The 12101-nt window shown below is 43.0% G+C and overlaps 1 protein-coding gene across 2 annotated transcripts in view; it reads right to left on the bottom strand.

The window, feature by feature from the left end:
* Positions 1–313: 313 nt before the first annotated feature.
* The window catches only part of PLCXD1 (phosphatidylinositol specific phospholipase C X domain containing 1), a 28371-nt gene continuing 16583 nt past the window's right edge, over positions 314–12101 (bottom strand). For both annotated transcript variants that reach the window (XM_027825621.3, XM_027825622.3), the window contains 2 exons: positions 6839–7022; positions 314–2765 (listed from right to left, as the gene is read on the bottom strand). In XM_027825621.3, the coding sequence (XP_027681422.1) occupies positions 2485–2765; positions 6839–7022 (465 nt within the window). In that variant the 3' untranslated portion in view covers positions 314–2484. The remainder of the gene's footprint in view (positions 2766–6838; positions 7023–12101) is intronic.

Below are 12101 nucleotides of genomic sequence, written 5' to 3'. Positions count from 1 at the left end.
TAGAAAATGTTAAGGGTGAAGTTAAATCTTTCCGGCTTAAGAATGATGTCGTAGCATGGGCCAGAGCTATTGCTAGAACTCATCTGACTGTAAAAATCAATAGGGATTTCTGCTTCAGAACTGATGGCACAATATGTTGTAGGCCTATTATGAGCTAACCACAGGATTCCAGTACTGCAGACAAGGAAATTATATCTCAAATTTAAACTTAGAAGAATGTAATATTTACAAAAAAGGAGAGAAAAAAGACTATGAATGAATAGGAAACAGAAAATGTAGCAACCCTAGAGAGAACTGTGAGGCAAATAAATCATAGAAGTGAATAAAAGTTTTACTAGGAAAGATAACAATACTGTGCAGAAAAACATATCTAAATACATGTAATACAGCATTTTATGCAAATGACACAAATTTTATATACACTTTTATAAATCCAACAAAATACATCACTGCTATATACTAACAGTAAACAGGGAAAGGACATGGATAAAAAATACCATGACAGACTGGCAGAATTGTTTCTAAACAATGTTTGGGTTTCCATTGACACACCACCGATAAATCAGTATGAAGTTTCACAAGGAAGCAATTTCCTTGCCATTTATTTCTGGAACTCAAATATGATTTGGGGTCAGATAACATTTGAGATCAGTCTTGGCCCTAGTGGATGTTTGTTCATCTTAAGAACCCACCACTGGCATAGAAAGTGTGTTGTGCATCTAAAGAATGAGGTATACTGATGGAGCTACACAGTGAAGCTTATACAACACCTGCCTCCTCTGTTCCTGGCTCTTGCCAATGATACTTGGTCCTCACTTTCATGATCAATAAAAATGCACCTAGTTTATCCAGAAATTAAAACAGAAAAATAGTATTAACAATCAGTGCATGGCATAAAACCCATGACTTGCAATGTACAAGTAAGTCCAGATAACAAAATAGCAACTAAAGCAGATATTGGGTAAGTAAGAGGGGGGAAGTCTGTTTTCAGATATATAAATATTAATCTAAAGCATAATTTAAGTTGGAAGATTTCTAACCATCAAAGGAGTGAGGTTCTGGAACAGTCTTCCGCTGGGGTAGTGGGGGAAACAACTAGTTTTAAAATGAGTGTGATACATTTATGAAAGGGTTGCCTACAGTAGTAGGGGACTTGACTTGATGTCCCAGATGGTCACTTCAGGTCCTACCAACTTGGAACTCTACTGAAGATACTCTAGATTTATATCAGTGTAAATTAAAGTAAACTTTAGTCCATAGTATATTATAGTTAAATTAAAGTGTGAAAAACATTTTTAAAAATCTTGCTTGTATTTTACTGGGGGCTACATAACAGCCCCTTCATTGAAGACTTTTCAAGCTAAATGGGCAAAAATCTGCTCAGAGGGCCCAGTTGTGCTATCTTGAAGTCAGAATTGGCATGACTATAAAATGGGGGCAATATCAGGCCTGAGGAATATGTAGTAAACAGTAGTGTATTAGCATAGAGACTGCTGATGAACATTGTGATAATAAACTTACCAGGTTGTAAGACAGATACTAAAGGATCAATTCAGCACCCTCTTGGGTACAGTATTGCCATTTCCTGCCAAAATGCCCACCTGATGACCAACTTGACATTTTCCAGAATAATACCAAGATTCTTTAAGAACACTGTCACTTTTGGAGTAGCAGCCGTGTTAGTCTGTATTCTCAAAAAGAAAAGGAGTACTTGTGGCACCTTAGAGACTAACAAATTTATTTGAGCATAAGCTTTCGTGAGCTACATCCGATGAAGTGAGCTGTAGCTCACGAAAGCTTATGCTCAGATAAATTTGTTAGTCTCTAAGGTGCTACAAGTATTGCTTTTCTTTTTGTCAGTTTTGATAAATTTACTTATAGGCATAGTAATAATGCCTTAGATTATCAAAACAATGTATTCTAAAAATCTAATTTTCTGTTTGCTAATTATGTTGTGTACTTTTAACATTTCACTCACCTTGGCCCATGAAAACAAACTAGTCAGTTGCACTGTCTGGTGCACAAACCGAGATGTTCAGGTTGCAAACACACACACACACACACAAATATTTAAATCCATACCTAAAAATTTTTCATTGAAATAACTAAATTATTTGCATTAAGAATATATTTAAAGGAAAAAATCAACAGTAAACAAATTTATTTTCTAAAAGTTTTGTTACTGCAATATTTATGCTCTTCCCAGCTAAATTACACCTACGTGGCAAGGGTTCTAGAGAACTTAAGGAGAGGCCTTCTTGCTCTTCTCCCTCCCCTAGTTATAGGAAGTTTTGCTTGCCATAAGCATTGTGTATTTTAAAATCTGACTTTGGTGAGAAAGCATCAACTAATGAATCTTCAAAACATCCCTGGGAGGAAGAAACCCAATTTATATACACATACGATGTATCTGAACCAGGAAAACGGCCCTCCATGTGAGAGCTGATTAAAAGCTACTCAATACCAAGGTTATGAAGCTGAAAGTTACGAAACATCCTTTAATTCAGTCTCATTACCACGGTAATGTAATAGAGGGATGATTTTTTTGTTAAGTTCTATCACATCATTCACAAAATCATCATTTTCTATGAAGTCTCCAGCAATGATGTTGATACAGTTGCTCTTTGGTCCTGGATACTGTTGCTTTATCCAGAGTTTCAAGTGTGGAAAGTTAGAAAGGGTCATTTTCTTCAAGGATCCAAATGGATGTGCCAGAATGTACTCTAAGTCTTCAGTAAGGTTAATTCCTGCAACAAAGAAACTGGCTGAAACAAACAAAAAAAAGAAACATTAAATTGGTATCTGTTATTACTGAGCATTGACTCAGCCCTACATCTAGTGTTTTCTCTGGAATAATTAGCAGAGGAGCTTCCCCCAGAAAATTAGATACCTTTCCAGTAACTGGAGTTGTCTCAACAGCTCACCTTCTCTTAGAGTTGCAAGCTACGCTATGCAGATATGGAGCAATTAAAACCAGTTAACCTAACTCAGGCTCACATGCTTCAATATATAGTCACTTAATTTACTCATCCTGTGAGAAAATGTTCCCTGCTTGCTAGTCTCCATCAATCAAGGAAAATTTTCATAAAGGTGAAACCTAGGTCACTTAACAGTAACTGGAGTTCCCTATATCAATATAGGACCATACTGTGCCTTGATTTGGCAATTTCTTTTTATGAACAGTACTGCACAATATCTGTGGCAAGATCCAGTCATAGGTTTCCCCATAAGAGTTGCCTCAACTTCTATAGGCTAACAAGCAATGGCTTCATTGAGGAGTCCCCTGTAAATATCAGTTGCATAATATGTCCCATTGTTCCCCCCAGTCATCACTCACTATCCCTGCATCTCTATTCGAGGAAGAAAATGAAGGGCTGACATGCCTCCTTTTACAGCTGTATCAGTACAGAGGGTGTACAAGTTGAGGCATATAACAAGTGGTAACTGTTCTTTAATGGTTAATTGTCCCCATAATATATGGCATAATGCCCAACTCTAAAGGAAAGGTATCCATTTGGAGGCAATTTCCATGAAAGTAGTACATCACTAACAGGGAGGAGAAGCAGATTGATGCAGAAGGGGGGTTGAGGCTTTTAAACCCCATTAATTACGTGGAATGCAAAAAATGAGAAAAGAAAGAATGTGGAAGGCAGTAGGGAGGGGGAAAGAGGGGCAGGTATACAATAGCTCTCTCTCCCCTTTACCCCCCCCCCAATGCTTTAGATACATCTTAATGTGTAGAGATCAATTGGATAGATAAAACACATCTCTGTTGAGGCCGCAGCACTCCTGTGACACGCCAAAGCATAAAGTCAAGCTGTCACAATTCTTCCATCACTGTATGTTAATCACTCATTTATGCTACTCTCACTAACATCAAAGAAAGTGTTTAAGCTTCAATATATATTCACTTAATTTACTCACTGCTACACTTACAAACATGAAAGGCCTCTTTCTTTTTGTGTGTGGTTTTTGGAGGGGTGGTGTGGGGGGGGGGGTGAGAAAACCTGGATTAGTGCTGGAGGTGACCCACCTTGATTATCATGCGCATTATAAAGAGGGGTTTCAAAGGGGGATGGGCTGTTGCCAGCAGGAGAGTGAGTTTGTATGTGTGGGGGGGGGGGGGGGAAGGGTGAGAAAACCTGGATTTGTGCTGGAAATGGCTCTACTTGATGATCACTTTAGATAAGCTGTTGCCAGCGGGGGAGTGGGGTGGGAGGAAGTTTTGTTTCATGGTCTCTGTGTGTATATAATGTCTTCTGCAGTTTCCACGATATGCTATGCATCCGATGAAGTGAGCTGTAGCTCACGAAAGCTCATGCTCAAATAAACTGGTTAGTCTCTAAGGTGCCACAAGTACTCCTTTTCTTTTTTCTTTTTACGAATACAGACTAACACGGCTGTTACTCTGAAACCTTTCTTTTTGTTAGTGGTAATGCACTGGCTTGCACACACGAGTGCATCGCTGCCTGCTTCTTGAAAAATGTTAGAACTGCTCAAGTGCTTACAGGTTTCACTTTTTACTGTCAGTGGTGCTGGTGGAGGCTTGTGGGTTTGCAGCGTAAAGTGATGAGGAGTTTCAATGTCACAGGGATGTGCATTTTGGATGATGCATCCGATGAAGTGAGCTGTAGCTCACGAAAGCTTATGCTCAAATAAATGTGTTAGTCTCTAAGGTGCCACAAGTACTCCTTTTCTTTTTGCGGATACAGACTAACGCGGCTGCTACTCTGAAACAGGGATGTGGTTAGCTGATGGCCATCATGTTTACATGTGGGTAGCCATGGACAATTACAAAAGTGAAACCAACTTCTCAGGGCTAGTTTTAGATGTGAGCTGTGTCTGAGAAAAGATAGTTTACTTTATAATGGGTTTCAAAAGTCAGTGAAAACCCCTCTTGTCTTTTAATACAAGTCACCCATGTTTCTGTTTTTTCCCTGCCTTAGGCCTGGTCTACACTAGCTGGGGGAATCGATCTAAGTTACGCAACTTCAGCTATGTGAATAACGTAGCTGAAGTCGACATACTTAGACCTACACACCGCGGTGTCTTCACTGTGGTGAGTCAACTGCTGCCGCTCCCCCATCGACTCTGCCTGTACCTCTCGCGGCGCTGGAGTACAGGAGTCGACAGGAGAGCGCTCAGGGGTCGATTTATCACATCTAGACTAGACACGATAAATCGACCCCTGCTGGATCGATCGCTGCCCACCGATCTGGTGGGTAGTATAGACATACCCTTAGTTTCCTTCCCAGAATTAAGGTTCATATCACAACTTTAAGCAAATAGCTGATATGTAAAAGAAGCAGAGAGCTGATCCATTTTTGGAGACATCATCATAAGGGAAGATGAACTTCACGCTGATCTAACCAGCCACGGAGTATCACACCCATTCAGTATCATGGACATTTAAAGCAAGGTAACAGCTACTGCATACAGTGTAACAAGTAGGACATTAAGGCCCAGATCTATAAAGGGACTTAGACACTGTGATGCTGTGCGCAGCAATACCTAACTTTTAGGCACCTAGAAAATAGCAATGGGATCCACAAAGCCTGAGTTATGCACCTAGCGTCCCAATACAATGCATGGGGAGAGACAGGCACCTTACAATGTGATCCAAAAAGCCAGCACACTATGCAGGGAGCCATCTAAGCTAGCTAAAGGAGATGCTGATGAAAGGGGTGTATCCTAAGCCCCCTTGCCCTGACAGATATCAGTCCCTCCCTGGAGCCTAGATTTCAGTGTCTATCTCTGCTAGCCTTCCACGAATGGGAATCCCTCTCGAGGAGTCAGGGGGGTTAGGTGTCTATGTTGCTTCTGATGAGACTGAGTTAGGAATCTGCCTCTCTCCACAAAGAAGAAGGGGGCACCTTTTAACTTCTAACTTAGTGGTTAGGGTACTCACTTGAGATGTGGGAGTCCCAGATTCAATTCCCCTTCCCCCTGAGGGGGTGAAAGAATTTGAACAGGGAGATCCCAAACCTCAGGAGAGGGCTCTAATCACTGAGCTATGGGATATTCTGATGTGGGGCTGCTGAATAACAAAAGAGTGATTAGAACAGGGGAGCTTGATCCTGGGTCTCCCAGATGAGTATCCTAAGCACCCGGCTAGAGTCATTTTCACTCGCTCTGGTCTAGCCCAATGACTGTTCAGAACCCCCCTCTAAATCCCCTGTTTAGAACAGTCATTGGGCCAGAGAGAGCGAATGCAAGAGTGAGAATGACTCTGTGACCTGGTGGTTAGGGTACCCACGTGTGAGACCCAGGGTTCAATCCCCCTGCTCCCGTCACTCTCACTTTACCCACAGTGGAACAGCTTCAACAGGAGAGATTGAGGGCACCCTTCTTCAGAATATCCCATAGCCCAGTCGTTAGAGCTCCCTGCTGAGACACAGGATTTGAACAGGGGTCCCCTTTCTCCCTCTCTGGCAGAAATGGGGAAATTAAAGCTGGATCTCCCACATCCCACGTGAGTGTTCTGACCACTGGGCTAAAAGTTATAAAGCCCCACCACCAGCAAGATTTTAAGTGGGACCTACTCCGGTAGGCAACCTCAGAACACGCCTGCCAGATTGGGCCTCATATGCAAGATAAGCATCCAGATGCCTAGAGAGAGGCAGCAGGGCGCATGATCAGAGGCTGAAATTAAGGCACCTACAAGGTTCAGCAGGAGTTTTGTGGGTCACCATGGAGCCTAAAACTGGAATTTAGGCACTTAAGTACCTTTGTGGAGCAGGCCCAAATGTATAGGTTGGCAATAAGTAGTTTGGGGTGTCTACTCATTTCTTGTTCCTGGGTGTGTTCCTAGTTCCTGTAAGTGAGATGTGGTAGGTACCTGGGCGCCCATTCTGTTTCATTTGTTCCAGATACTGGATAAGATCCTGAGTTGTAGTCTTGTTTCCCCACCAATATGGAATTGCAGGCCATAGTTCATGGTGCTTCATTACTTCAGTCACATCCTCATAGGAGATGATAACCTGGTAACCACATGTCCACATGTTCCGTAATGTTGGAACCACCTGAAAGGAATGACAGTCCTGCTGTTAAAGTTAACAGAAGCTGGAGGACTAACTCCTGGGCAACTCTTTAAAAGTTCAAATGCTAAGGCATGAACTTGCTCTAAAATGAAATAGATGCAGGCTCAGTTCTGACAATGCTGCTACACCTGCCAACATAAAGGGCAGGCACCAGGTGAATTAGAAGGTGCTTCGGGCTGAGAGAGCTCTGTGATGGTAATAATAACTTGAGAAGTCTCTGTCTTTAGGGCAGTTCTAGTTAGGGCACACATTACAAGTTCTCCTTCTTCCTGTCTAACAGGAAACCACCTACAGTTCCCCTAATGCCTTCCACAAACACACACCAGCTCTAGACAAGGGTGCTAGAAGTACTGCAAGAGTGGGGAGAAGGGTTGGCAAGCAACGAAAACATCTTCCTCCCAGAGCCCTCAAGGAAGCACCCCTTCACCAGACTGGCCCCCTGGACCTGTCAAGGGACAACCCCCGTCACCAGCCTGACTCTCTTCTTCCCTTCTCTCTCAGTCCCCATCATCCCAATCTCCAGTGCCTATGAATCAGAACCAGTTCACCTATCCTTAAGAACAAGATGATTTGTGAGATGCTTCAGGCAATAAGGGATGTAATTTGAAACCTAAAAGTCACATTTACTTAGAGATAGTTTCAATGTATTGGCCCCTCTCTCTGATTCCTTGATAGACTAGATGTGAACCATCCATGTTCTTTAAGTAATGTTTACCTCATTTCTTATTCCCAAAGGCTATTTAGCCTGTGTCTGTTTCATGGCTCTACTGCACATGCACGTCAGACTGCTGTGCTAAGAGCCCTGAATGCTTAGAGAGTGTCATTCTTCTACTCTCTCCCTGATCTGCCACTGTTTGCAACTTAATCCATTCCTGCTCTTCCCTGAAGCAACTTCAGTGTGGTAGGGCAGGTGGGCAGAACAAGGAAAACACCTTCCCATCTCCATACTTCTCTCTCCAGCTCTCCACAAAGAAAGGGAATACCTCCCCTGTTGCTCCGTCACTGAAATAGAAAGGGGGAGAGAATCCGTTGTGGGTTTTTTTGGTTTTGTTTTTTGGGGGGGTGGAGGGGGGATGGGGGGACTAAAGAAATGTGTAATTTTAAAGCCAGGTGGAGATCAAATGCCACACCTGCTATAATTACCTTGGTCACTCATCCCAATCCTGGCACCATAGTCCAGATTTTTGAAATCTTCCCCTCCAATAGAACTAAAAGGAGTTTTATACCATTTTACCAGAACTAAGGGCTGGCAACATATCAGGTTCAGCAGCATAAGTGGTAGAAGCAAGAATCTAGCACTGAAAGCTACAGCACAGTATGATAGCCCCACCATGATCTTAGTCCCTTTATTCTTTTGTATCAAAAATTCCTTTTGTGGTGAGGGCAGTTTAATTCATCCCACTCTGGCTGACCATTCTGAACACAAGTAATCTATTCCATTACCCCCTCTAATATTGGTTCTGTTAATCCAGACCTTTATGTCAAAGAGTGCTTCAAGGAAACAATAAAACAATGTCACTCAGGTCTTCAGTTATTCAGTTGAGACCTTGAATATTCAGGATTATCTAATTTTCCCCAGAATTGTTCTATTTTAACTCTACTGAACAAACCTCTTTGAAATGGTAATCTTGAATGGTTACCACTACGTACAGTAACTTCAAAGACTTAATTCAAATAGTAAACAGGGTCATCATTATCCTGTAGCCCTCATGGCTCCAGAGAAATCTCACTGTTCATGTGCCTCTTTGAAATGTTAATTGTTTAACTGCTCAAAGCTCTTGTAGCTTGTAGCTGGTTTGAAAAAAAAAACTGAAAATTTTAACTCTTAGAATTTAATCATTAAACAATTTCTGATTATTAAATCAAGCCCTTTCGGGAGGGCTGGAGGGTTCAAAGGAATGGTAGTAGGATGGCAAGCCTCTCTCACCTTTAGGCTGGCAGGTCGAATCCAGCCTAAGTTCAATAGAGAAAGTCATTACCATCTGCTGGCTGTTGTGTGAAGTCAGTAGGTGGTCCCAGTCCATTCCCTAGTGGAGAAGCCCACATCACAAAAAACACTAGCACTAATTAGTGCCTTGTTGGCAGTTGCAGCAGAGAGGTCCAGGATCAAAAAGACAGACCAGACTACTGTCTCATCCCCTAACTGTCCCTCTGGAACACAGCTGACATACATTGGTGGAGCAAGTGTGAGGAAGCCTGTATTGCTGCTAAAAGAAAAGGAGGACTTGTGGCACCTTAGAGACTAACCAATCTATTTGAGCATAAGCTTTCGTGAGCTACAGCTCACTTCATCGGATGCATAAAGTGGAAAATACAGTGAGGAGATTTATATACACACAGACCATGAAAAAATGGGTGTTTATCATACACATTGTAAGGAGAATGATCACTTTATGTATCAATTCTATCAGAGAGCTTTCGGGCCACAGAGTTGTCAGGAGAGCACTAGCACTAACAGTACAATAAAAAAAACAACCTCCACGGATGTTCCCAGTACTACCTTAAAAGTCCGTTTAACATCATCACTCTGACTAGGCACGCTAGGGGAGTGAATTGTTCTGAATGACATCAGTGGAACCAGGTGTGAATCAATCTATCAGGTGCCAGTATAATTCACAGGTAAAATTACAAAGTTCACCTAATTACCAAACATCTTAGGTAGCCTTTACTGGACTGCAGTACAAGAGATTTTACAGGGGGCCATTTTAGGCATGAAGGGAAGGGAGAGGAAAAGTGAAAAGTGTATATTTTAAAATCTGTATTTATATACTATATGGCCTTGTCCACATTTGCAAACTTCTAGCCATAGCAAAATGCAGTTCTGCTAGTGGTAGCAATGGTGGAGAATTACAGCTATAAAGTTTGATAGTATAGATGCAGCCTATGTTGCAAAAAATTGAACTGAACTAGGAGAAAACCAAAAAAGAGTCCTCCAGAAATTTATCTAACCTACAGAAAGTAACAGAGAATGATACACTCTTTATAAAAATAACGAGGAGTCCTTGTGGCACCTTAGAGACAAACAAATTTATTTGGGCATAAGCTTTCGTTGGTTAGAACCCACTTCATCAGATGCATGGAGTGAAAATACAGGAGCAGGTATAAATACCTCAAAGGATGGGGGTTGCTTTACCAAGTGTGAGGTCAGTCTAATGAGATAAATCAATTAACAGCAGGATACCAAGGGAGGAAAAATAACTTTTGAAGTGGTAATGAGAGTGGCCCATTACGGACACTTGACAAGAAGGTGCGAGTAACAGTAGGGAGAAATTAGTATTGGGGAAATTAAGGTATAGTGTTTCTAAGGGTATGTCTACACTACAAAATTAGGTTGAATTTATAGAAGTCGGTTTTGTAGAAAACGTTTTTATACAGTCAATTGTGTGTGTCCCCACACAAATGCTCTAAGTGCATGTAGTTGGCGGAGTGTGTCCACAGTACCGAGGCAACCATTGGCTTCCGGGGCGTTGCACTGTGGGTAGCTATCCCACAGTCTCCACCGCCCATTTGAATTCTGGGTAGAAATCCCAATGCCTGATGGGGCTAAAACATTGTTGCGGGTGGTTCTGGGTACATATCGTCAGGCCCCCCTTCCCTCCCTCTCTCCTTGAAAGCAAGAGCAGACAATTGTTTCGTGCCTTTTTTCCTGAGTTACCTGTGCAGACGCCATACCACGACAAGCATGGAGCCTGCTCAGCTAACCGTCACCGTATGTCTCCTGGGTGCTGGCAGACGCGGTACTGCATTGCTACACAGCAGCAGTTTATTGCCTTTTGGCAGCAGACAGTGCAGTATGACTGGTAGCCGTCGTCAACATAGTCCAGGGTGCTCTTTTAACTGACCTCAATGAGGTCAAGGGCGCCTGGGCAAACATGGGAGTGACTCAGCCAGGTCATTTCCCTTTTAAGTTTCGTTTCATGGCGATTCAGTCCTACCGGCAGTGCACTGTCTTTTAATCAGCAGCCAGCAGAGGATGATGGCCATCAGTCATACTGCACTGTCTTCTGCTGAGGCGATGACGATGGCTAGCGGTCGTACTGCACAGTCTGCTGCCAGCAAGATGTATAAAGATAGATGAAGTGGATCAAAACAAGAAATAGACCAGATTTGTTTTGTATTCATTTGCTCCTCCCTCCCTCTGTGAAATCAACGGCCTGCTAAACCCAGTTTTGAGTTCTATCCTTGAGGTTTTGAGTTCTATCCTTGAGGGGGCCATTCTGTTTCTCGCAAAGCCACCCCCTTTGTTGATCTTAATTCCCTGTAAGCCAACCCTGTAAGCCATGTCGTCAGTCGCCCCTCCCTCCATCAGAGCAACGGCAGACAATCGTTCTGCGCCTTTTTTCTGTGCAGACGCCATACCACGGCAAGCATGGAGCCCGCTCAGCTCACTTTGGCAATTAGGAGCACATTAAACACCACACGCATTATCCAGCAGTATATGCAGCACAAGAACCTGGCAAAGCGAAACCGGGCAAGCAGGCAACCTCAGCGCGGTGACGAGAGTGATGAGGACATGGACACAGACTTCTCTCAAAGCATGGGCCCTGGCCATGTGGGCATCATGGTGCTAACGGGGCAGGTTCATGCGGTGGAACACCAATTCTGGGCTCGGGAAACAAGCACAGACTGGTGGGACTGCATAGTGTTGCAGATCTGGGACGATTCTTAGTGGCTGCGAAATTTTCCCATGCGTAAGGGCACTTTCATGGAACTTTGTGACTTGCTTTCCCCTGCCCTGAGAACTCTTGCGCCTCAGAACTCCTTTTCTTTTTGATTAAATTAAATATCTGGAAGTCTAGCCTGTAAAACAGGAATCCGGGTGGTGGGGGGGGTGGGGGGAGTTGTTTTAGAGAGAACATAAGGGACTCAGAAAAAGTACAGCCAAGCCCTCTTAGCCAAGGTTACATTCAGAAAAAGGGAGAGATTTGGGGGGGAGGGGCGCAGGTGAAAAGAAGGGGCCAAAACGAAGGGAAGGGCTAGCAGTGATATAGAGAGGTTCCCACTCTACCCGTGGTACTTATGTGGTCCTGTCACTGTAGTATCTGCCTCACAAGGTGCTAA

Source organism: Chelonia mydas, chromosome 1, assembly GCF_015237465.2.
Source record: "Chelonia mydas isolate rCheMyd1 chromosome 1, rCheMyd1.pri.v2, whole genome shotgun sequence".
Taxonomy (NCBI): Eukaryota; Metazoa; Chordata; order Testudines; family Cheloniidae; genus Chelonia; species Chelonia mydas.
Note: the sequence above shows the minus strand (reverse complement) of the source record. Positions and strands in the feature narration are given on the sequence as shown.